Here is a 26,487-nt window from a genome sequence, read left to right as displayed (position 1 = left end):
CTCAGCCCTAGCAAAATTTTCTCCAACAACAGCAACAGTTAATATGAGAAAAACACTAAAGCTCTTTACCAAGTGTGCTCTTCCGTCCCAGTGTTTATGAAGTGGATGTTGTGCTGAGTAGCTGTCGGGTGTCGGTTATGCCTGTGTTAGCACATCCAGCCAGCAAATGACAGAACCCGTGTTGGCTTCTTGGGTGAATCAGTCTGGTGGACTCTGTTATTTCTCCCTAGTCTCCGATCACCCATTAGTTCAATCGGGTACCTGGACGTAAGTTCGATTTCTGTTGCTCGTTATCCAGGAGAACATTGAGATTCAGCAGAACTTGACAGTTTGCCTTGATGACCCTCTTTGCAGTCAACAGACATTAATTTAAGCCATTTTCATCACTTTTTTTTTTCACTTCAGCATTATCAACTGTCCAACTAGCTTTAACTACTGGAGCCTTCTTATTTCCCTCTTCTTATCGTTAACTCACAGAATTAGGTATGATAGTCATAGTATTCTCCGTAACAAATAGCCTCCAAAGAACCCTCAAGTCTGTTGCTGTTGGCCCTCCTCCCTATTTGTGTGTTCTTCCGGCAAATATTCTAAAGGAGAGCGTTAAGTCAGATTCACTTATCTCCCCCTCCCCCTTAAACACTTTTTGCTTGCTTTTCCTTGACACGTGAGCAGGAAGAGTGAGGTGCATATTCAGGCGTGTGTGTGTGGTGCAGAGATGCAAGCACGACGCATCACTACTGTTGTTCCTTTACAATACACTCATCTTTCAGTGTTAACGGTGATAAGTACTGCTAAGTAGCAGAGAAATAACATAAAAGTATAACGAACATGCAGGTGATAGTGGAGAGAGAGACAAACGAGGAACTATGTAGTTAAATCAATGTCTCAAAGGTTATATTCACGCAATCGTGCAAAAGCACTATAACTAAAAACCCTGCCACATTTCTGCGTCCATACAGTAAATCGGTACAGCTGCCACGTACAGCTGCACGTGATTCAGTGAACCTATTTCTCGGTAACCATGTTGCTAAGTCCCCAACGACGCGTGGTGGCCATCGTCATCCTTAATGTTGCCTACCTCGCCATCCTTATACTGGTGAGCGACTTGGAGAAGGATGCAGGCAAATCTAAGGGCAGGTTCGACGAAGAACGAGAACATAATCACAGGGAAAGGACGCCCGAGAACGAGGACGATGGAAGCTTGAGAAAAGGAAAAGTTAAGAATGTGAGGAAGGAATACTTTCATATCGATGCTGTGAATGGACCAGGGGACTATAACAGCACCGAGATGAAAATAACCAAAGCAGAAGAAATACACGGAAGCATCACTAAAATTTCTCAAGAGGATAGTCAAAATAGAAGTCAAACACAGGTGTCCAGTATATTAGTCTCAAACTTAACCAAACCCCACACACGGACGCATAATAGCGATAAGACCATAAACAATGTTACATCAGCCTTACGAAAACTCCTGATGATCATACCTAAAGTTTCAGAGTTTACAAGAGAAAAGAGTGTTCAGAACAGCACTGATGATATAAAACACAGCAATCAACAGACAAGTGAAGCTGCAGAACTTCCCAACGTGCTCTCAAACGAAAATTCTGACTCTCAACGACGCGACATAGTCTTGGATATCACCATCAGTGGCAATGGTGTCACTCTGAAGGTGGCTGGCAAACAGGTTAGGACACACAGCTGACTTAATTAGTTGATATATAGCTTAACTTGTAGAAACAAGTGTCGTTCTATGTTTTTAACAATGAGAAAAAATATTTATTGCCATGTCATAGGCTAGAAATTTATTCTACATCATCTGATGCCATCTTTAAGTAATAAAAGTATCAAACTCCGAAATAAACAACAGAAAATGTGTGTAGCAAATGTACTCCTACATAATCGAAATATTTAGAGTAGGCTAATGACACCCTACATACAGTGTGAGTGTGACTGTAATACGTCCTGGTGGTGCAGGTGTACAGGTCAGTGAACCAGACGGTGGCGTGGGGTCGTGGGGTGGCTAAAAAGCACGCTGGGCTACACCTGGTGGCGCTGCACCAGACCACAGGGAGGTTGCTGTCGGCAGAGGTATTCACCACCTGGCAGATGACCACCGACGCTGCCTTTATCCGGACTCTCAACCATATTCAAGATGGACGCCTCATCATCGTCCTCGGGGCGGTAAGGTTCAAGACGAGGCTGCTCGACGGCTTAACCAGTGGAAACCCTTCTTTACCAAAAGGTAAAGCCTGACCACGGGTTAAAACATGTTACTTGATCATTCAGCCCGCTCAGTATGACGACATCATTTTATGTTGCTGCTGCCAGACGATTCTGTTCACCGTTGGGGAAACAGCTGGCAGTGATGAGGTTAATAGGTTGCTCTAATCTCTGCACCACGAGAGATCTCACTGAGATAAATATAACTGTTGGGTGGTAGCAGTAATAACAGTAATAACAATAACAATAATAATTATAATAATAATAATAATAATAATAATAATAATAATAATAGTAAGTCATAATAATAACAACCATAATAACCATAATAATAATAATAATAATAATAATAATAATAATAATAATAATAATAACAATAATAATAATAATAATAATAATGACAATAATAACAATAATAGTAATAGTAGTAATAATAAAAGATGTAATAACACTGTATGGGCTAACTGTTATTTTTTGAAATGCTTATCTGGCGATTAAGATTAAGCAGCTCCAGTCGACTAGGTATATCAGTTAGTGGCTAATTACGAGTAATCATAATGTGAGACTTCATTACGAACGCCGTTCATCAAACTCGGTACTCGACTATATCATAGGAGAGTACGTAGAGAAGCACAGTTTCAGGCAGTACTGTACACCAGTGGATTACATTATCGAAGTAATTTAATTCAGCAAGATATGCATCAACTTCCTGGACTCTTTCATGTTCCCGTTAAGGTTCAGACATAACTACCACTGTTTAATTCTGAAATCAGAAGTGGAATGAAAGCTGTTGGAGACACTGAGACATCACATTTTTTCGGGCGTGCCATGAGCCGATCAGCATATTTGAAGCGCTTGTGAGTAAACTGTCAAGGAGTTTAATAAACTGGCAAGCGTTACCGTATCATCAGTAAAAGATTTTGAAAACACACAGAGTAGTTTTTGGTGTTATTAAAATGTAACTGACTTTATTCATGTTCCCGTCATGGCCTATCAACTGATCAGTACGTATACTGAATCTAGAATTCTACCACTCCATCACAAAGTAGCTTATATGTGACCACAAATTTTTGGCTGGTATGCGGTTTGGTTAGTCTACAAACTTCATAATGACTCAAGAATAAGCTACCTGTGCTATTCATATAGCAACCTACAAACAACACATACAGCATATAGTAAAGCATATAGAAACACTATCGTATGGTAGCCTACCCTCTATCTTCTCAATAACGAAACATTATTATGCAACATATAATTAATAGAGAAGAGGAAATGCACTAAAATCAAATTCGTCCTAGTGCACAATTTTGACATGTTTGTTGCTGAAATACACCCGTATAAGATTTCAGTACCTAATTCAATCATAAAAATACTAACGTACTGATATATTCCTTATGCTACGTAGATATAGTATTTCGATATTCATTACTGACCAACTGTTCAGGAAATTTAACACTGGGATATTAGTACCTGTACCGTTGTTTATTAAGATGGCATAAGACTAGGCTTCTCATGCACTCACATGCACAGATTTAGTCTTTCAAAGCTTAAAGTAAAAATGTAGAATAACAGGCAGAATATAATAATTTCCAGTTATCATAGTAGGTGGAAGCGTCCACCACCCACTCATGGGATGTAATGCTGTCTTCGGGTGATTACTTCCGCCAACGAAGGTGGAGGAGGTTACGTATTCACCTATATTTGTATGTCTGTTTTTCCAGACGATATCTACAAAAGTTCTCAATGAATTTCAATTAAAATTCGTGGAAGGGTGGGTCATGGGCCAAGAAAGATTTTATTAAATTATGGGGCGGACCCGGATCCTATGTATTCCACACAAAATAAGGTCTAAATGAATTTCAATGAAATTTTATGGAAGGGTGGGCCAGGGGCCAAGAAAGAAATGATTAAATTCGGGGGCGGATCCGGATCTGGCATTGGTGGAGGTATGCGCTCTGTGAGTGCTCTAGTTCTAAACTGAATCATGAGCAAAATAGTTCCTTGTACCCTGGGAAAGTGTGATTAGTTTGGGTGGTAACCATATAGCCAGATGACGGTTAATCGTCTAGTGGGCTAAGGTGGTCCAGCTGGACGGAGCCTGTACATTCAGACAAGGTTGGTCACCCTTGTCTTAATGTCGGGAATAAGTAGCCTGGCTCCGAGCCCCTATACTCCTGGTGGGGCAAAAATAAAGGATTGGATGACAGATAGATAGTGTAGATTACATTATTCCAGCAGAGTTAAAAACACTATTATGTCTTGCCGATCTTCGATTGCAGGGAAGTGTGTGTGTGTGTGTGTGTGTGTGTGTGTGTGTGTGTGTGTGTGTGTGTGTGTGTGTGTGTGTGTGTGTGTGTGTGTGTGTGTGTGTGTGTGTGTGTGTGTGTGCGCGTGCGTGCGTGCGTGCGTGCGTGCGTGCGTGCGTGTGTGTGTGTGTGTGTGTGTGTGTGTGTGTGTGTGTGTGTGTGTGTGTGTGTGTGTGTGTGTGTGCGAGCGCGCCCGTAGGGCGTGCACGCGGGCTACTCTGGAGATTATAGACAGTCGGTGGTGCTTCATCAAAATATTCTGAGGTTTGTGGTCTGGTCATTATATTGTGCTGATATGGGAGTTTACTTTTAGTCTTAATGTTATGCTACTTGCTACCTCGAACCAAACCTTCTTACGGTCCTTTCTCCCACTTTTCTTTAACTTTCTCTGGAGTTCTTCTTGATCAGTCTCATGAGTTCAAATTCTCCACTATTTTCTCCACACTTTGCACCTCTTAAATTTTTAACTACAGTATGCGTACAGTACAGTATGTGCTTGGTTTTCATCAGGTTTCCACGCCAGAGTGAGGAGAGCTACTGCATTTCCTCCGTTTCGCTTTTCTTTCTTCTAAATGCATTGTTTTTTTTCTTGACACCATTCCCTTTTTTCATCACCAGTTCGTTTCAAATCTGACACAGTTTTTTCCCAAAGGCCAACAGCCTCATTTATTTTTTTTTTTTTTTTTTTTTATATATTTTTTTTTTTAGCCCTTCTGAAGGATTTATGGGGTCAAACCGTCAAATCTTATAAATACGCCAGACTTTAGATTTTTTTATATGTTTATTATTCATCATAACAATTTGGACAGAATTATGACAGATGTGTGGAGATCAACTTGAATGCCCTTGGGAATGAAGGCACTCTTGTCACATCAGCGTCCTCTTCCAAAATATTAAGAAATTAACACGGTGCCCATACTGGTCTTCGAGCAAATAATTTATGTCCAATAGATATATAACCAGTGTTTGGCTAAATAACCTGTGCATAGCCCATCTCCCATGTGAGACTAACCGAAGATTTGAGCAACTGAATCCTGGCTACCATTACGTCGAGGACTCGGCATTTCGTTATGTTTACATTTGTTATGTACTTTTTAACAGATATTGGATGACAATATAACTCAGTGCAGATAACTGAGACCAATTAATTACCAGATGTTTAAGGATAGTTAGTGACTGAAAAATGAAGTAAACGTGGGAAGGAAATGGAGTCGCTGGCTCAAGAGAGAGGTGCCCATTGTTATGAAGACCATGATACGAAACCCGAATGAGTATGGTGGCTGCAAGAGGACTGCATGAAGATGTGGTAGTGCCAACATTAAGGTATGGATGCGAGACTTGGATGTGAAAGGTTAAGAATAAGAGCAGTGGAGATGGGACTATTAAGAAATCCATCTGTAGGTTACGTACAGTGGACTGGATAAGATCTTAGAAACTTAAAAAAATCGTGAAAGAATGAACAGGGGAAGTTAACTTACTAACTGGTTAGAATAAAATGTTAAGATGTATAAAATGGTCATAAACAGGGTTGGATCCAGCACTTAGTAAAGGTAGAGGGGAGGGGGACGTGATTCCTGGCAGAATTACTAGTTAATGCATATGAACAATCGAAAAATTTAAATGTAATTTAATTTTCCTTGCTTAATAATATGAGTGCAGTAATATAGGAAAATGCAAATGGCATGAGATATATACTGCATGTATTTTAGTAATTAACACTGGTCGTTTATCGTACGTAATCACCGATATGCCGAAAACAGGGGCGTACGCCTAGCAGTCGACAAAATTCTTGACTTACAGGTGTATGTGAAGAGCATGAATTACATTATTATTATCATTATTATTATTAATATTATCATTATTATTATTATTATTATTATTATTATTATTATTATTATTATTATTATTATTATTATTATTATCATTATCATTATTATTATTAGGGGGGTTTTCAAGAATACTCCCCCAGTATCCCTGCTTGTCGTAAAAGGCGACTAAAAGGGTTGGCGGAGGGTTAGTGCCCCTCCCCGGAAAACAACTAACTAAAAAAAACAAACAAGAAGCCTCGGACAAGGACTGACCAAACGTTGACGACCCAGGACCGGACAAAGGACTTGGTAATGTGTACATGGAATGTAAGAGGAGCGAATGATGAGGTGAAAGAGAGAGATTGTCCAGGTGCTTGAGGATGCGAAAGTGGATGTATGTGGAATAACTGAAACAAAATGGAGAGGAGAAAGTGTGAGAGAATGGGAGTATGGATGGGGTATATATGCAGGAGTAGATGAGAATGAGAGGGCAAAGGAAGGAGTGTGTATAGTTGTGAGTAAAAGATGGAAGAAGAGCATAAGACAGTATGGATCAGTTGGGTCAAGGATTGTGTGGGTAAAGTTGAAAGTTGGAATACAAATGTGGGCGATTGTGTGTGTGTATGCGCCAACGCAAGATCGTGCTAGAAGAGTGAGAGAAGAGTTCTGGACAAATGTGGAAGTGTGCATGGAAAAGTTTGGAAGGAATGAGAGAGTGTTTTTGATCGGTGATATGAATGGTAAAGTTGGTAATGTGAAGGTGGATGGAATAGTTGGTGAGTGGGGTGTGCCTGCTGAGATAGATGAGAATGGGAGTGCGTTAGTGGACATCTGTGCTGGGAGGGGTTGGTAATAGCCAATACCCTCTTCAGGCATAAAATGATCCACAGGTATACATGGCGAGTGATGAGAAGGGTGGGTGGTGAACTGAATGAAAGGAAGGCAATGATTGATTATGTGTGTGTGGATGAAAGGATGCGAAGATGTATATTGGATGCAAGAGTTTATAGAGGTTGGGGGAGTGGCCTTTCTGACCACTACTTGGTGGTGGCCAGAATTAGGATGCAAGTAAGATGGAGGAATAGAAGAAGGGAAAAGACGAGAGGAAGGAGTAGTTGCAAGGAGAGTGGAAGGTTACAAGAGGATGAGAAAAAGGCAGAGTATAAGAGTGACGTGGATGAACGTTTGGGCAAATATGATTGGGAGCAGAGGGGAGACGTGGAAGGTGTGTGTACGATATTTACAGAATAAATATGTGCAGCATGTGATGTGGTGTGTGGAAGGAAGAGAAGACGGAGGGGGGTGCAAGGAACAGCGTGGTGGACTGAAGAGGTGAAACAGGCTGTGGCACAAAAGAAGAAAGCATACAATGAATGGATGAGAAATAGGGGCGTGGAAGAAGTTGAGAGGCAGAAGAGAGAGTTATATGTGGAAAGGAAGCGAGAGGAGAAAAGATTAGTAAGAGAGAGTAAGAAGAGAGTGGATCAGGAATTTGGAAAGAATTTGAGTGTAAAGTGGAGGGACTGTAAGAAAATGTTCTGGAGAGAAGTGAAAAAGAGTAAGACAGGGTGGAAGTGAAGTTAGCAGGGGAGTGAAAGATAAACATGGTAGATTACTAGTGGAGAAGGGAGAAAAAGTGAGCAGATGGAGAGAACACTTTAAGGAATTGTTGAACGTAGAGGATGGAAGTAATGCGAGTATAAGTGGCTGGGGAATGGCTGGGAGAAGGAGGGAGGTGAGAAGACAGGTAGAAATCAGTAGGATAGAGGTTGTGGAAGCAATGAAGAAAGTTAAATCGGGAAAGCCCCAGGAATTGATGGAGTGTGTGGTGAGATGCTGAAGCATGGGGGAGAGATAGTAGTAGAATGGATGTGGAAGATGTGCAGATTGGCCTGGGAGGAAGGTAGAGTCCCGGAGGATTGGAAGTCAGGTATAATTATTCCCTTGTACAAAGGAAAAGGGGAAAAAGAAGTGTGTGGTAATCATAGGGGCATTTGTCTTCTTAGTATAATAGGAAAAGTGTATGGTAGGATACTTATAGACAGAGTTAGAGAAAGAACAGAGAAATTAGTTGGAGAAGAACAGGGAGGCTTTAGGAAGGGAAGAGGTTGTGTAGATCAGATATTCATTCTTAGATCTTTAGTGGAAAAGTTTCTAGAGAAGGGAAAGAAGTTGTATGCGGCTTTCATGGATTTGGAGAAAGCATATGACAGGGTGGATAGACAAGGATTGTGGAAAGTGTTAAGAATATATGGAGTAGATGGGAAGTTGTTGAATGCTGTGAAGAGTATGTATGATGGTGCTAAGGCTGCAGTGCGTGTGGATGGTGAACTAAGTGAATTTTTCTCTTTGAAAGTTGGTTTGAAACAGGGATGTGTCATGTCTCCATGGTTGTTCAATCTGTACATGGATGGGGTAATAAAAGAGGTACAAGGTAGGGTAGTGGATGTTGGAGTGGCCCTGGTGAGAGAGGATAGTGTTTGGAAACTCCCTGTACTGTTGTTTGCAGATGATACTGTGTTGTTGAGTGAAGATGAAGGGGAGCTGCAAGGCTTGGTGGATGAGTTTGAGAGAGTGTGTAAGAAACGGAACCTAAAGGTGAATGTAGGGAAGAGTAAAGTGATGGTCTTTGAGAGAGGTGAAGTCAGTGAATGTATAGAGAGGTTGGATGGTGAGGAATTGGAAAATGTGAGTACGTTTAAGTATTTGGGTAGTGTGATGAGTAAGGATGGAGGTTTGGAGGGTGAAGTGCTTGAAAGGGTACAGCAGGGAAGAAAGGTTGCTGGTTCCTTGAAAGCAGTGATAAGAAACAGGGAAGTGAGCATGGAAGTAAAAGTTACTACATGACAGTATTGTGATACCAACTCTAACGTACGGAAGTGAAGCTTGGACGTTGTTGGAAGGACACAAGTCAAGAGTGAGAGCAGTGGAAATGAGTTATTTAAGAGGAGCTTGTGGAGTCACGTGGAGAGACAGGCTGACGAATGAGGATATAAAGGAGCGTTGTGGTGTTGATGTGGATGTGATAGGAAGCGTTGTGAGGAACACACTGAGGTGGTTTGGCCATGTGGAGAGGATGGAGGGTGAAAGACTGACGAAGAGAGTGTATGTGAGTGAGGTGGAGGGTGGAAGAGGGAGGGGGAGACCGAGGATGAGATGAAGGGATGGGGTGGAGAGGTATATGAGAGAGGGGGGTGTGAGTTGGGAGCAGGGTAGTGAAATGGCGGGGGACAGGGCGACTTGGAGGCGATTTGTTTGTGGCCACCCCAAACGGGATTGAGGCGTCTGGCAATAGATAGATAGATAGATTATTATTATTATTATTATTATTACTAATTCTTCTTCTTATTATTATTATTACACATGGTAGCTCTTGTCAGCCCAACGCGTGGTAGTGCTCCAAAACAAAAGAAATCAACCTCATTCACTCATATTCTGCTTCGCAATTGTTGAAAGTGGTGGACGACACCAAAGCAATTTTACACTGTCCACAACCTGCCCCGCTGATTTACGGTTTACCTCCGTCACTTGACTCTTGCCTGCCATAGATCACTGGTAGCGAAGGATCCCGCATAAACCACTTCATTCCAAGCTGCTCTGTTCCAAACACGCCTCCCACATAGTGATTAAAATTTTCTTTCAAACTATCTTTCTACTTGCGTCCAGGCTTTCTCCTTTCTCTTACTCCTTCCACTTCTGATGTGAACAGTTTCTATACATATCACTCATCGCCCACACCTTCCATATAGCTATATCACTGTCACACATAATGGTCTGTTCTTTCTGGTTCACTGTTTTTTATTCCACACTTCTCTCTTATAGCATCAATTTCTCACCACGTCGGACTATCTTACCTCACATATGCAGATTATTTTGCCTATAACGTGGAGTCAGAATTCCAAAAGTTTGAATCATGTATGGATGACTGTATTGCCCAGATTCATTGCACATGGCGTTTGATACTTCTCTTTCTTTTATGCTTTCTCTTTGTTTCTGGGTTCTTCCTTATCGCATAATTATTTTATGCGGAATATAGGGTTGGGATGATGGTGGTGATGACGATGGTTTAGCTTAGCCACAATATATCACTTTTTTTTTTTTTTCCCCAGCCGGATTTCACCTTGCATCTGGGTGAGGCAGCGACAGCGGCACTTGGGCAGCTGGGGTCTAACTATGCCAGTAGACTGGCTTACGGAGATGCCTGGTGTCTGGTGGTATCCAAGGGTGGCGGGGTGGTAGCGGAGGCCATCACAACCTTTGTCCCGAGGCAACTTCACTCCCTACCGGAACACGACGTCTCTCCTCTCAACCTTCACTTGATTATCCTTCCCTCCTTAGGTGAGATATTTGTCTCAAGGTCGATTTTTTTTTTTTTACTGTAAAGTAACAAAGTTATTGGAACTCATATTAAATTCAGTTTTCATTTTGAAACCGTTACTCTGATATTGTATTACTTAAGTTCCCAATCCAACAGAGCCACGGTGTGCCTGGTACAATCACAAGAATATGAGAGATCGAGCTATGTTTTGTCGCAGTTACGAGCGTTACGGTGATTTCTGCAGTTGCCAACAGCTGCCCTGGTCTCCCAGGCCATCACAACATTCCTACATATTGAAGGAGATAATCCCGGTGGCATTAGTGACGGGCGGCCGCCTCCCGTGGGTACTGCGTCAGGTAAGCCAACTGTGGGCTAGCCCCGGCGGCGACGCGACACCCATCACTATCTTTGCCGACGGCGCCGGTGCCGAGGCCACTGCTCTTGCCCATCTACTTAAGGTTAAGGTCATTCACCATCACAGCTCCATGCCACCAGGTCAGTTTCTTGCACAGTCACCTACATATATACAGTATTGATGATTATGCAATATCAAATTTTATCCATTTATTGTACTGTATTTCACTTCTTAAGCAGAAAAGAAAACCAATACCTATCCTTCCATATCACACAGGCACAACTAGACGCATCAACGCTCATTACAAGTTCGTGCTCAGTCAAGTTTTTAAAATTCACCCAAGAGCAAAACACGCCATCATTATCGAGGACGACCTTGACCTTGCGCCGGATATCATTCCGTGAGTAAGCAATGACAGGGGAAAGTAGTTAGAGGAAATGCTGCTGACACAGTAATCTCTACTTCAAACACTCACAATATCCTTTCTGTATCATAAGTTTCATCCCTAATTCTCATGCAGGTACTTCCACCAGACTAGCACGCTGCTTTCTGAGGGACAAAACTTGTTCTGTGTCAACGCCTTCGCCAACAATGCTTTCCCTCACACCGCACAGGACCCGGCACGTTTATATCGTGTGCACGGCGTCCCCGCCTGCGGCTGGATGGTAGCCAAAACGATAGCCAGGGAGATGGTCGAAAACTGGGTGCCAGACGTCTTGGTAAGAAACAAAATCACGAGAAATTTTAGTGGAGGTAAAAATAAACAAATAATTAAAAAGGTAAAACAGTAACTGTGACGAGTTTCAGTTTCATGATTCTGACTATTCTCTTGTTCTGCTGTACATTCTTCAAGTACCCGAACGATGTAAACTCCATACATTTTGATATGTGATCGAAGAATCTACAAACAGCCCTCCTCGTGTGTAGAGCTCTATCAGTCATGGTTACTGCATACACCAGTGCACCACAGACCAGCGTAAGGGCTTCTAAGTGCGTTAGTTCACAATCGGGCATTCCAACCATTCCGAAATAACAAGCCACGTTCTGCTCACTTTCACGTCCATCGTGTTAAAGTCTTGGAATAGTTTTTGGTGGAGATATTCATTTAGTATGCTTCAGGTGAGACTAATACAAGTGGTAACAGTATCAATACACTTGTATTATACATCCACCATCCACCTTTAACATAAAAATTACACTTCAAACAGAGCTGTAGCAGAACATCATAATTACGAGCGAGCGAACGCAGCGATGTTTACATTACGTTCAGCTGAGAAATGAGCGGCCCGACACGACACGGTCCCGACCGCAATGGTTTTCAGAGGCTAATAACTCCGCTACTATGTGAGACAGAGAAGAGATTCTTTCAGCAGGTAGTAGATACATTCAATAAATTTTGTTTCTAACTATATGTTTACTTATGAGATCAAAGAAACCCCTTGGAATCCCAGCTTTCCAAAGGAAAGTACCGAGAGCTTCAACTGACGTGATCCACTATGAAATCAATTTTAAAAGATTTCCTGTTGTAACACTATGTTTTCTTGCATGAATTCTAACAATTAAATATCGAATTTAACGCTCGTGTGTGTGTGTGTGTGTGTGTGTGTGTGTGTGTGTGTGTGTGTGTGTGTGTGTGTGTGTGTGTGTGTGTGTGTGTGTGTGTGAGAAAAAAAAAAGGAAGAAAGTAAATATTTCAGCTCAATTATTCTCCTGATACTGTTCAACTACCTCACCAGAAATGTTGAAAGTTTACACCAAGATGATGAAAATATGATGATAAGCATAAGTAAAAACGCTCACTCGCTCGCTCGTCACATGCTCACTAAATGCACTTTGCTGGTGTTCTACTTTTCAATTAGAGCTGCTGTATTCAAATACTTTCCAATTTCTCTTACTTGATATAACTAGAAACAAAGGAGAAAGATAATAGTATTTACTACTCACACTGCAAAATAAACTGTTTTGAATATAAACAAACTGAAGCTCTAACATGCCTTTGCTATTGTATGCTCAGCAGTCTACTATGCCTGATCGCCTTCTCTGTTTGAACAGAAAAATGGGTTAGTGAATAATATAAACTACAGTGTACAAAATTACTATTATGAGCAGAAAAGAATGATATTTTACTAATTAAACTTGCAGACACACAGTGCAGTACTGTTATATCGCCTACAGACATCACTAGTTGACAGCCAAAAGTTTTGTATTCACAGTGACAGGGAATGGAGTTTGCTTCCCGAGAGACCATTGTACAAACTCTCAATTATCCATCATCGCAATATCCAGCGCTGTTAAAAGCACTATCCAGCAAAATTATGCAACATCCGGCACTGAAACGGGAAGTAACCAATGATTCTATGCAATATCGGGATGCGAGGCCTATCAACCGCTCATACATACATGGTAGCCAACTGGCACCTGGGAAACCCTGCAATGTGCCAGCCAATGGGAATGCCTGCAACACGCCAGCCAATCGGAATTCATTGTGGGAGTGGCCTTGGCATGTTGAGCCAACACTATGTCAATCAAGGATCTCGTTCAGTGAAGACGTATCCATGCACTCTGCTCTTGTGATAAAGCGGTGGCAAAACCTTGGTGCTAAGACTTACTCTCACGACTCCCTTGCTCACAGTTATGTATAGGGCCATGGCCCGCCAATTTATTCCTTACCAGACTGCAGTACTCCACCCCTCACTTGCCACTCAGCTGGTTTGCAGATAATGCAGTAAATACGTAAGAAGTGCAAGAGCAGTAATTTCATCCAACGAGGCAAACCTTCATTTCTATCAGCTACACTTTATCTTCTCTGCCAGTGGATATGCATTCTAAGATGATGTATAAATTCATCGTATAACGCAATTGAAAAATAAATTGGTGGGCCGCAGCCGTACACAACTGTGAGCAAGGGAATCGTGATAACTGTAGGCTATTGTGCAGCACTTCTTTCCTAATCATCAGCTCACCAATGAATGCTAAAGATTTATTTCTTTAGTTTATTTTTCCATGTTTTAAGGATAAAATAACAAAATAATGTTTAACAAAATGAACTTACCGTGTGAGTGGCACACTCCTGTAAGATACTGCAATCATGTGTGTTGCGTCTATAGGGTGTGTTTAAGAGGAAGTTCTGTTTCGAATGAACTTGTTTTTGTGGCCCTGGATACGAGTGGTAATGTATACACCGCAATGATACAGGCTATGTATAAGAGTATGCATCAGACGTCTGAAAAAAATAAGTAACCGTGAAGGTAAATTCCCCAAGCCTCCCGGTTAGCTGGGATTGTACTCTAAAGAATTACTGTACTGTATCAATTTATTTTGCATTTTATGTTTAGCTTTCATCTTTTACTCATCGGGAAAGTGTTGGGGATAGAGGGTCGAGATAGATATTAACACAATATCCTGCTCGACGCTGAATGTTGAGCCAATGGGGGGGGGGAACTATGCAAAATCCAGCGGTTTGCTTTATTCGGCGTAGGGCTTGGCTGAACTGCGACGGATAATTGAGAGTTTACTTTAAATGCTTCTTTAAAGTGCCTTGCTGATTTTCTTCTTATCGTCAGTGCATTTTTAGAGGTGAAAACAACTGCATTATGTACTGCAGTTACTCTTTCCTAAACATGAACCTGTATATATCTGCCTAAACTGCTTGGTTATCAAATGTTAAAATATTGTAAAGAAGTTTCATGAATAAGTGAGGTGTCATCAATGAATGAAACATACGGAAGATAATGAGTGATAATACTTGAATAATTCGCAGTACAACTATTATATGTATGAGGAAACTATTTTTGTTCAACATGTAAGATCACAATCTTGTGAGAATTATTAAGTATCCTTATTCCATACTAATCTTCCTTTTACCAGAATATTGACTGGGATCAGTGGGTGCGACAGCGAGTTCTGGGGCAGCGAGACATAATCGTGCCCGAGATCCCAAGAACCAAGCACCACGGAGGTGGCGGTGTCCATGTCACTGGGCTGGAACAGGCGCTCTACCACCAGCAGCGGCCTCTCAACACCCATCCTTATGTCACACTTCATATCCAGCGGTGAGACGCACTTAACTTACAAAACGGTGATTAAATCAGTGTCATGTGAGAAACTTAAAATGTTGCAGGGGACGTGCAGTTTGGAAAGCAATCGTCGGATAACAGACTATCCCAGGAGCCATGAAACACTTTCAAAACGTACCAGCAATATAAACCCGTCTCCGGCACTGAATTAGGTAAAAGTGCAGGAAAAAACAGTCAATAAGTTTACTGATACCCACCCACTGCAGTGTATCTGGCATGGTTGGGTTGGCTTTTAGCTAAAGTAGAGAGGTACTGCACGAGGTGGGGCAGTTAGTCAACGTAAACGCGAGAGCAAGTTTCCTGCACAGTCTTCTCCCACTAAGCTTTTATCCACGGAGTGGTGCAAAAATCTGTGACATCACACCTGAATAACCCACTATCTTAGACAACCAGTGAGATGCACCAGTATTCGTGACGTCATTCCACTGGCTCCTCCTCCTACTCCATAGTCAGCCAATAAGAGGCACTGAAACTTGACCATACTCCCCTAAGCTCTGCCAACAGGATGACTTAGCAAGTTTCCATATAAACACATTGAGGCACAGCAAAATTTTTAATACACATGTGTGTATAATGCACGTATGTATGCAAATGTAGTTTATGTAACAGTGAGTCCAGAATACATATTATTCTTTTTTATGATTTTAAAAAATCATTATTAATTGTAACTGTACAAAGTCTATCATATTACCTTCCTCAGCACAGATAAACATGAAATAAACTTTACAAAACTAGTTTAACAACTCTAAACAGGAAAATATATAAATTATATACGTTAGGTTAGGTTAGGTTAGATGTGCATATCCTTCTACAGACTTGAGAATGGACTTGCTTCCTGACAGAGCCAAGCTAAGTGAGTACGCTGAGACGCACTACAATGCCATCCGCCGGGGCAGGGTGGTACACCTCACTGACCACCCCTGCAAGGTCCTTCCCCTCCCCACCACGCAGGTGAGCATAATCACACACACCTCACAACTTCGACTGTTGCCTTTGGCATAAGAATATGAGTTTTACAGATTACCAGCTTTTTGGAAAGTTGTCTTCTCACGTATTGATATGCACCAGGTTCTGATAATTTCGACTGACAGTCGTCCATATACTCTTTCACCTATCTCAGTCATGCAATAATACTGATATCACTTAAACAAGAGGGGAACAAGTCAAGAGTGAGAGCAGTGGAAATGAGTTACTTGAGAGGAGCATGTGGAGTGACGTGGAGGGACAGGTTGACGAATGAAGAAGTGAAGGAACGTTGTGGGGTAGATGTGGATGTGGTTGAAAAGATTAGGAGAAATACACTGAGGTGGTTTGGACATGTGGAGAGAATGGAGAATGAAAGACTGACTAAGAGGGTGTATGTAGGTGAGGTGGAGGGAGGGAGAGGGAGGGGTAGACCGAGGATGAGGTGGAGGGATGGAGTTGAGAGGTATATGAGGGAGGGGGGGGTGAGTTGGGGGGAGGGGAGTCAAATGGTGGGTGACAGAGTGACTTGGAGGCGTTTTGTCTGCGGCCACCCTTTGCGGGATTAGGGCGTCGGGCTATAGATAGATAGATAGACTTAAACCATCATTTCATCCTGTGTCACTTGCTCCTGTTGTTTTACTCTTTCACTCTGGCAATCCCATCAACCTGCCTTTCGACCCTGCATTTGACATCTGCGTGGCACTTGGCAGCAGAATCATTTGAATGAGTTCAATTGCTCTCCGGGACAGGTGAACCAGAGCTTCGTTGTGTACCTGTATCAGCCGGACGAAACAGACAAATCCTCCAAGGCATACTACGTCGTTGCTAGGGTGAGTCACACACACACACACACACACACACACACACTCAGTATATATTAATCTATCAGTCTATCTATCTATTTCTCTCTCTCTCTCTCTCTCTCTCTCTCTCTCTCTATATATATATATATATATATATATATATATATGGTTAGTTTGCATACATATCTTCAGGGTGAAGTGAAGTCTCTGTATATATATATATATATATATATATATATATATATATATATATATATATATATATATATATATATATATATATATATATATATATATTTGTGTGTGTGTGTGTAAATAGGATGTCCCATGAAATGTATGCCAGACTTTAGGAAGTGATACCTGAGGCAGCTTTGTGAAATAATTGTTATATCATCATGGGTCCAGTTCTTATCTGTTACGGAGCTACAGTGACTGATGACCTGTGACCGATAATCTTATGGGTGAAATATGAGGGACACCATTTTCGCCCATAAAATCTTCAGCAATTGTAGTCCCGCCCGGTTGAGAACTGAACTCATGTTGATGTAGTTTTCCTTACAAAACATGAGACCATAGTTAAGTAGACAGATTGACTGGGAGACAGATAAAGATAAATAATAAAATTTTACTGTTTGTTTCCCTAATGTGAATATATATATTTTTTTTTCGTTCCAAAGCCATAATTTTTCTATTTAGTTCTCTGATACAATCTCTTCTCCCTCCCTCGCCTCCATGCAGTGCCTGGGGCTGAACGACCACATTCGCTACGAGAACCTTCAGATGATGTTCACAACCTCTTACTATGGCAACCAACTTTACGTCATCGGCTGCCCAACCTCACCCTTCTGGTAACTTACTGAGACAGAGTTTTCCCTCTTGCGTATTATGCATAAAAAGTTTCTGAAACTAATATTAAAGGATACTGGGACTTCTTGCACATCACCAACTCTAACGTGTAAACATTTTCCGAAATTAACAGTCAAGGACAAAAGAACTTCTTGCTATGTCTGGGAATGAAGATTAAGAAGACTAAAAACTGAACTTGGAATTAGTTAAGCGCCAGACATGCAAGACATGCAATACTGTAGCGGATGATTATAGGCATTATTGGCTTCACAAGAAAATAATTTAAAGAGGAGATTTATGGAGATTTGTAACGCGGAATAGGACGATTCCTGTACGTGATGACAGCTGATCTAACTTTCAGATCAGTTTCCTTTGATGCCTCTATGACTAGAGACTGCAAATGCCTTGGACACGAATGATAAATGCACAGCTATTTGTGGCAGTTAGAGTGACTGAGAAATGCAGGCCACTGACACTAAGCTGGCGGAAATGCTAAATGCTCGGTAAGCTTATGCGAATGAAGATGAAAGCACAAACACTGGAACACAAACATATCCAAGGCCTAATAGTACGAAATGTACAGTATTACATTCACTTCTTCGCCGTTAACACCTTCACCAGGGGACCTCATTTTACCTCCGACTTGGGAAGCGAGAGTGGGTGTTATGTTTTGACTGGCACATGGGCGTGTGTGTGTGTGTGTGTGTGTGTGTGTGTGTGTGTGTGTGTGTGTGTGTGTGTGTGTGTGTGTGTGTGTGTGTGTGTGTGTGTGTGTGTGTGTGTGTGTGTGTGTGTGTGTGTGTGTGTGTGTGTGTAGCAGAGAGAGAGAGAGAGAGAGAGAGAGAGAGAGAGAGAGAGGAGTGGGAGTTGGGGGTTGCAGATCTACAGTCCAATGTTTATTACTTCATTGCTGCTATGAACAGACGATTTTATTCAGCAGAAAATGGTGGTGGTGGTGGTGGTGGTGGTGGTGGTGGTGGTGGTGGTGGCGACGGTGATGGTGGCAGTGGTAGATGTGGTGGTGGTAGCTGTGACGATCATTGTGGTTGTGGTGGTGGAAGTGGTAGCTGTGATGATGGTGGTAGTGGTGGTGGTAGCAGTGGTGGTGGCAGTGGTGGTGGTGGCTGTGATGGTGGTAGTGGTGGTAACTGTGATGGTGGTGATGGTAGCTGGGATGGTGGTGGTGGTAACTGTGGTGATGATGGTAACTGTGACAGCCATGGTGGTGACGGTGGAAGCTGTTGTTGTGATGATGATGATGATGATGATGATGATGATGATGGTGGTAGTGGTGGTGGTGGTGGTAGCTTTGGTGGTAGTGGCGTAGTGGTAGCTATGACGACGATGATGGTGGTGATATCTGTTCAGAAACGGCTCTCATTTAGACAAATGCTCTTCGTCAGAAATGACTTTCATGTGGGCACGTGCGGTTCAGAAATGGCTCTCAGTTGGACAAGAACTGAACGTCATGGTAGGGATGTGAGGCGCTTGTAAAACCCATGTGTAAAGTCAAATGTTGTGCAAAGTCAACTTAGCACACATAATCTCTTAAATGCAGATTTGTAAAATGATCTTTCCATGATAAATCCCTCGAGTATGAAACCTCATGTACGATTATATTTGGAGATGATGCAGGACTGAGTTGATAATTGTCAGATATTTACAGATACTCCTGTGGAAGATTCTGGGGGTCAAAATATGTAGAAATTGAATTTTGATGCATTAAAAACAACAAGGTTACTTTTACCTCAATCAGAGATATGAGACAGGTTAGAAATTGGGCGAGCCTTAGCCTTATCTTGTTTGTTAAAGTAATTGCAGTGACAAACACTGTGAGAAGGGCATGGAAAGGTGAAAGGTGGAGTCATAAGCGAAAGAGTGGACAGGGATGGTTGTACAGCACTGAAGGTCATGGATCAATAGAAGGAAGAGAGTTGGTGACAGGACAGAACCCTAAGGAACACCATTATTGAAAGCTCTGTGAGAAGAACGGTTGCCGTCTACACCAACAGATATAGAATGACCAGAAAAAGATATAAGAGATGAAGGCACAAATAAAAAGAAGAGAGCCCGTAAGACGGCAGTTTGAAAATTCAAGATCTGTGTCAGACTCGATCGAAAGTCTTTGACGATATCAAATGCAATGGCAAACCTGTTACCAACTCCCGAAACGAGGATGACCAGGAGTCTGAAAGGAAGGTGAGAAGATCGGAAGTGGACTGTCACTGGCGGAACACATACTGGCAACTGAAGAGAAGATAATGTCAAGAAAGGTGTTTTTAAATATTTTTGCTAAGAATAGATTTTTAAAATTTAGAAACACAAGATGTTAAAACAACTGGGCTTTACTTGGACAGCTAGAAGCGGCCATGCTTCTTTGGGAAGGTTGAATGAGAGCAAACTTCTAACAAGAAGGAAAGGTACAAGTTGCAGACAATGGCGAAACAGTTTACCTAGGCAGGGTGTAAGCACAGAAGCAGAGCTTTCGAAAACAAACCAGAACCAACCCTATCAGGCCCATACACTTTGTTAGTATTGGCGTCAGTGAGGACAGGTATTACACCAACTGAAGAAGCTTCACAGTTAGTCATGAAGAAGTCAGAGGGGAGAAGAGATGGAGGAAGAGCATTGGAACTGTCTAAAGTGGAACTGGAAGAGAAAGTCTGGGAAAAGAGATCTGTCTTTTTAGTAAAAGAACCTGTTTAAGCGCCGTCAGAGCAGAAAAGAGGAAGGAAGGAGGATGTAGTAATGTTGTTGGAAAGAATTTTTGGCAAGGTGCCAGAAGAAACGGAAAGAATTTGAGTCAGAGAGTTCGGAGCATTTAGTACGAATGAAATTATTAACAGAGTGAAAAACAGACTTAGCAAGATTCCGGGAAGAAACATAAAAGAGATGAGATTCAGGGGTGAGTCGGCTCTGGTAACTTCTGTAGGCCATCTCCTTGTTGTGGACAGCATTTAGACAAGCATGATTAAACCAAATTTTTTTTATTTGCATTAGTCAAAGGATAAAAGTACGGAATGTGTGCTTCCATGCTCGAGAAAACAATCTCCGTAATGTGTGAGGCACATTCAGATGGTTCTCGGCCTTGAAAGCAGTAATCATTCCCGGGAAAATCAAAAGAGTACTGTCTCCCAATCAGTACCCCCAAAGCGCCACTGACGCCGCCTCGTAAGAGGGTCTGTAGGCCTTACTTTAGCGACTGAAAGGCCAAACTGATAGGGCTTTGATCTAAGAAGTCCAAAGGACAGAAAATATCAACATAGCAAGCAGAAAGATTAGCTGTAAGGAAAAGGTCAAGTATGTTGGAACTTTCTCCAATGTGGTCAGGGATACGGGTAGGGCGCTATACGAGCTGCTGTAAGCCATTAAGAATAGACAATGTGTACGCTTGTTTACCAGGTGGATAAGTGAATGGAGAGTAGAGCTAAAGGTGGCACTGTACATTGAAATTACCTTGAGCGGAGATTTCCGAGAAAGGAAAAACTGAAAGAATTTGTTCCATCTGAAAAGAAGAATAGTCAAATAATTTTTCATTGTCGGTAGAATTAGAGGATAAGTACAAAACACAGATATAGTTAGTCAGAGAAAGACATGAAAGCCGGTCAGAATGCAGAGAATTCAAGCTCAGGAAAAAGAAAGCAAAATGACGCATACATATACATAACAGCCACCTTTGGCTCTGAAATGACCTTAGAGAAAGTAGGAGGATATATTGAAGGGTTTGCTATCAGTCACTGCGGACAGACGGGTCCCAGTAAGGAAGAGAGAGTGAGGTTTAGAGGAAGAGAGGTGGTGTTTAATAGAGAGAAAATTAGAGGAACGGCCATGAATGTTGCAGGTGCAATTAAAGAGAAAGACAATGGTTCCATGCATCTCACCTGGTCGTCACCAGGGACGCCAAGGCTGGGTGTTGAAAAGTCAGTTTTTTCAAACGGAAGTTGTGGTGTCTAGTATGCATGTAATTTGGTGTAAACAGTTAGAGGATAATGCACATAAAGAAGAGGATATTGGCCCACTCCCCATGTCACTGAAACATTTAATAAGTTCACCAAAGCTGTATAGGCAGACGCTAGTCCTGAGGGCTGGTGACAGGGGAGCTCCAGCTCTCCCCATCACCAGCTATCTATCCACCGGGGGAGTACTGCCCTGTTAGACCAGTTTTAACCAAACTTGCTGGAAGGCTTAAAGGTCAGTTAAGGAGTAAAGTTCAACGTCACAGGGGAAAGTTATTTTACACAATTTTTATCCGATTTAGACTAAACATTGTAAAAGTGCTGAGAGTAATGCAAGAAAAACAGGATTCGATTTTGAGAAAACCAGTCAAATGTCAACTTCACAGGGCATTACTAAATGCAAGATTACAGAGCAAGATCATCTCAGACAGTTTTGGCCTGACGAACCAAACTTGATGAAAATGTTAAGGGTAAGGCAAGAACGAAGGGATTCAGTTTTGAGAACAATCAGTCAAAGGTTATGGTCACAAGGCGAGGTCAAAGTTCGACCCGTGTGTCTGCATGTAAACAAAAGAAGCGGTGCCACGGCACAGCAAACCCGTCCCCCGGCGGTCATTTTAGTGCTAACGTATAAACACAATAGGATATCTAGTCAAAGATGTCACATGTCAAACTGGAGTAAATCGGGTGAAAATGGACGATTTTATGCCCATTTGAAAATTTAGGTTTGACCCACCTGACACTGACCCCCCCTACCGGTAACTGGGGGGTGACCCCCCTGATGCAATGAGGCATGTTAAAGAATGCAGATCTGAAATATACACCTTTAGGTTTTGGTTTCATGTCGATATGACGAATCTGAAAGGAGCTGCGACGATTTTTTTTTTTTTTTTTTTTTTTTTTTTTTTTTTAATACATTTTGGGGGCTACAGCCTGGGCCTTGGCCTAATTTGGCCCCAAAATTAACCCGATGATCAGATCATAGACTATCATCCCTGAAATTTTAGTAAATATCGCACCAGTAGTTTTGGCGTAGTGTTGCTAACAGACAGACTGACAGACTGACAGACAAAACCGAATGAAAACATTACCTGTTCTCCAGCCACTCTGAGGCAGGGACGGGTAATAAAACAGTTATGATTTGAACTGGATCAAACTTGGTGGATGAGTTTAGGATCAGTTAAAAGACTGAACTCTTCTTTTTGTCTTTTTTGTACTGATCAATAGGTCAAAGGTGAAGGTCACATCGCAAGGTCAACTTAAACAGAGTTTATCCGATGTGGAATAAACTTCGTGGAAGGATTCAGGTTAAAATAAAGGTAAAAGAACTAAATTCTGAGAACAATCAGCCAAAACTCAAGGTCGCAGGGAGAGATTAAAGATAGAATTTACATGACAATGTCATCTTAAAGTTCTGATCTGATATGAAGCAATGGTGGTGGATGGTTTACGGGTTAGGAAAGAAAGAAATAATTAGATTTTTTACAATACTCTGTCGAAAGTCAAGGTCACAGGGTAAAATAAAATATTTGACCTGTTGACTCGTTGGGCAAGGGTGTTACACTCCCTAAGTACTCCTTCTTGCTTTATATATATATATATATATATATATATATATATATATATATATATACAGTAATCACTCTAATATCCGGACGCCCAATAACCGAACATCCCCACTACCCGGACCTTATCGTCCTGGGATCCAACATTCCCCCCCCCTAAAAAAAAAACGATTTTTTCCCGTCCGTAATTTGAACTTGCCGCGCGCGCTGCGGGAGAGCATTGTTTTGGTGCGTCATTCCTCCGACGTCCAATAGAGCGCCACTGCATCCTCCCCACTTCCCGCCTGTCTCTCACCGCGACTGGACCTACGCTCTTCGCAATGGCTGCCCACGTACTCGCTTTTGTGGTGGTGCCTTACCTGCTGCAGGGCCTCCTGCTGCTCTCGGGCCTCCTCTTAGTGTGTGTGATGATGGCCCCGCCACCTGAGAAAAGGAAGAGAGTGGTGTTGACTTTGGAAAAGAAGAGGGAGATATTGGAGAAAGTTGATGCGGGTTGGTCTTCTTCCCGCATTCTCCACGAGTATAACCTGGCCCGGTCGACTTTGTTCGATATCAAACGTTCCCGAGACAAACTCATGCAGTACACGGCTGACTTCTCGTCGAGAAGCAAACGCAACGTGGAAAGGAAGGTTATGTTTACCCCCAAGTTTGCAGAAATCAACCGATCCACGTTGATTTGGTACCGACAGCAACGTGCAGCTGGTGTGATGGTACGTGGAACGGAGCTGAAGGCTGCTGCTGAGAAGTTCGCAAGGCTTCACGACGCCCTAGACTTCAAGGCATCCAAGGGTTGGCTCTTCGCGTTCAAGTTGCGACATGGCCTTACTAACCGTAAAGCACATGGCGAAGCATTGGATGCTAACGAGGATGGAGTTGACGAGTTTCGGCACAAGGTGAAAGGCTTGATCGACAGGGAGGGCCTAACTCTCGGTCAAGTCTACAATGCTGACGAAACTGGCCTATTCTATCGCTCGCTGCCAACGAACACTCTAGCCGAGGAAACGGAGAAGCGTGTACCTGGCCGCAAGCTTTCCAAGGAACGGATATCTCCTTTGTGTTGTGCCAGTGCTAACGGCATGCACCGGCTTAAGCCCGTTGTTGTTGGCCGTGCAAAGCAGCCTCGGTGCCTTCGTGGGGTGATGGATGTCCTTCCTGTCGTCTGGTATCATTCTTTGAAAGCATGGTTCACAGCTGTGATTTTCAAAGACTGGTTTCACCGTCACTTCGTCAAGGAGGTCATCCATTACCAGACGAAGACACTGGGAATCCCTCGCAACCAGGTAAAGGCTCTCCTTCTGCTCGACAATGCACCTGCCCACCCGTGCGACAAGGACTTGGTTGCTGAGAATGGCCGTATTAGGTGCATGTTTCTGCCACTGCCTTTCTCTGGACGAGGTGATGGTTGTTCTTCTGGACCAGCTGCTACAACATCAAGTCTGTGCTGTACAACTGGGCTAGTGCAACAAGCGCCTATACCGTTGGAAGTTCCTGGACGACATGGCGTTGTCCCTAGGTAGAGGACTTCGGTTTGGAGCGTGTAGCATTTTATGACCGGATGCCCTTCCTGATGTCTACCAATGACCCTTGGGTGGAGTGGTTCACCGCCTGGGTCCCCAAGACAGGCCCTGCAGGTGCAGTACTGAACTTGAAGCCATCAGCCACAGACCCAGCACTACTCAGCAATGCACCCACGTTCGTCTGCCAGTGATACTCGGACTCTGACAGTGAATAAACAGCAAGAACTTCTCCACTAGACACAATTTCACTCAGGTTGCTGGTGGTTGCAGTGGGAACGCCATCACCACGACCCAGCAATGCACCCCTTGGTCGCCTGCCAGTGATACTCTCGGACTCTGACAGTGAATAAACAGCAAGAACTTCTCCACTAGACCACACAGGAATTTTGAGTGTTGTGCAGTGAAAAAAACGGTGTGTTGTGTTAAGGTTTTCGAGTTGAGAGAAAAGACTCAGCAGAAACTAAATTTAACGTAAATAGACTTCTTTGTTTTGCCTTTGAAAATTTGGAAAAAAAGGGGAAAAGTTAATGTGCAACACTAAATTACAATGGAACATTATTTGGACTAAAGTGAACACTGTGAAGAGAACGGACTTCTGTGTGTTATTGACTAAGTTCAGTGCAAGACTTCAGGAAGAGTGTACTGCAAGTGCTTCAGGAAATCATTCTTACTGTCAGAGTCCGAGAGGAGGCGGTTATTCATCGAGGTGGCCAGGGACTTGCTGTAAGTAGCCAGAATGTTTCATACTGTACTTTTTTCCATCCTATACTTACCAGAATGTTTCATACTGTACTTTTTTCCATACTATACTTACCTCATGCATGTGCAGTAGGAATGTGTTTTTCTGAGTTAGGCTAGGTTAGGGTCCATAAGTACCAGAATGTTTATTAATGTATGAACATACTTCTAAACCCTCATTTTATGTTTCTTTTGCATTTATTTCAGTCATTTATGTGCCTTATTGGTGTGATTTGGGTCTTAAATAGGTGCTATGCATGTCCAGAGGGAGTTGTATAGGTGTTTCTCTGAGTTAGGGTCCATAAGTACAAGTCCATAAGCTGGGGCCCAATATCCGGACAAAACCAATAACCGGACCTACCAATGGCTGTATTACGTCGGATATTGGAGTGATTACTGTATATATATATATATATATATATATATATATATATATATATATATATATATATATATATATATATACTGCAAACAGTCTTTTTCGATCCAATATAGATGGTAACATAATTATTAATATATGGTAACATAATTATTAATGAAGTGCATATCTGAACCTTTCAGCTGAAGAATCTCTTCTAAGTCAAGCTGAATATTAAAGTCGTCTGTCGCAGCAAAAATAAAATGTTATAGTATATTTTTGGTGTCACCTGACGATTTTTCCAGCTTAATAGAGCCACTGGTAATGAAGAATTTCATGAAAGCAATATCTAGTATCTCCAGTTCGAAAACTCTCTCTAGATATGAATAAAATCGTCTGGTGGTAACAATAATAGAGCAAAAAACACGTCATCGGACTGAATGAACTAACATTGTTTCCTTTTTTCGTCGGCAGCTTAACTAAGGATCCGAAGGACATTTACAACCCTGCCCTGGACGACGTGGCCTACGCCTCCCTCCACCCCTTCAGGAAGCTGCCCTACGCCCCCCGACTGGTTTTCAGGGTGCCGCCAAGGTCACTACAAGAACAGGTCACACTTAACAACCTCGCCCAGTATGAGTTGGAACAAAGATGA

General features: G+C 42.3%; 1 protein-coding gene across 1 annotated transcript; it reads left to right on the top strand.

The window, feature by feature from the left end:
- Positions 1-1,021: 1,021 nt before the first annotated feature.
- On the top strand, positions 1,022-26,487 carry LOC145412156 (protein O-linked-mannose beta-1,2-N-acetylglucosaminyltransferase 1-like). The gene is made up of 11 exons (XM_080282091.1): positions 1,022-1,684; positions 1,975-2,181; positions 10,444-10,672; positions 10,809-11,147; positions 11,284-11,407; positions 11,528-11,726; positions 14,875-15,059; positions 15,926-16,034; positions 16,799-16,879; positions 17,591-17,700; positions 26,307-26,487. The coding sequence occupies exons 1-11, from the start codon at positions 1,022-1,024 to the stop codon at positions 26,485-26,487; spliced, it is 2,427 nt and encodes an 808-aa protein (XP_080138217.1).

This window comes from Coenobita brevimanus, chromosome 92 (genome assembly GCF_032717465.1).
Source record: "Coenobita brevimanus isolate Jiangsu-jjx chromosome 92, ASM3271746v2, whole genome shotgun sequence".
NCBI classification, from domain to species: domain Eukaryota; kingdom Metazoa; phylum Arthropoda; class Malacostraca; order Decapoda; family Coenobitidae; genus Coenobita; species Coenobita brevimanus.
The sequence above is the reverse complement of the archived record's forward strand: the minus strand, read 5'-3'. Positions and strand labels throughout refer to the sequence as shown.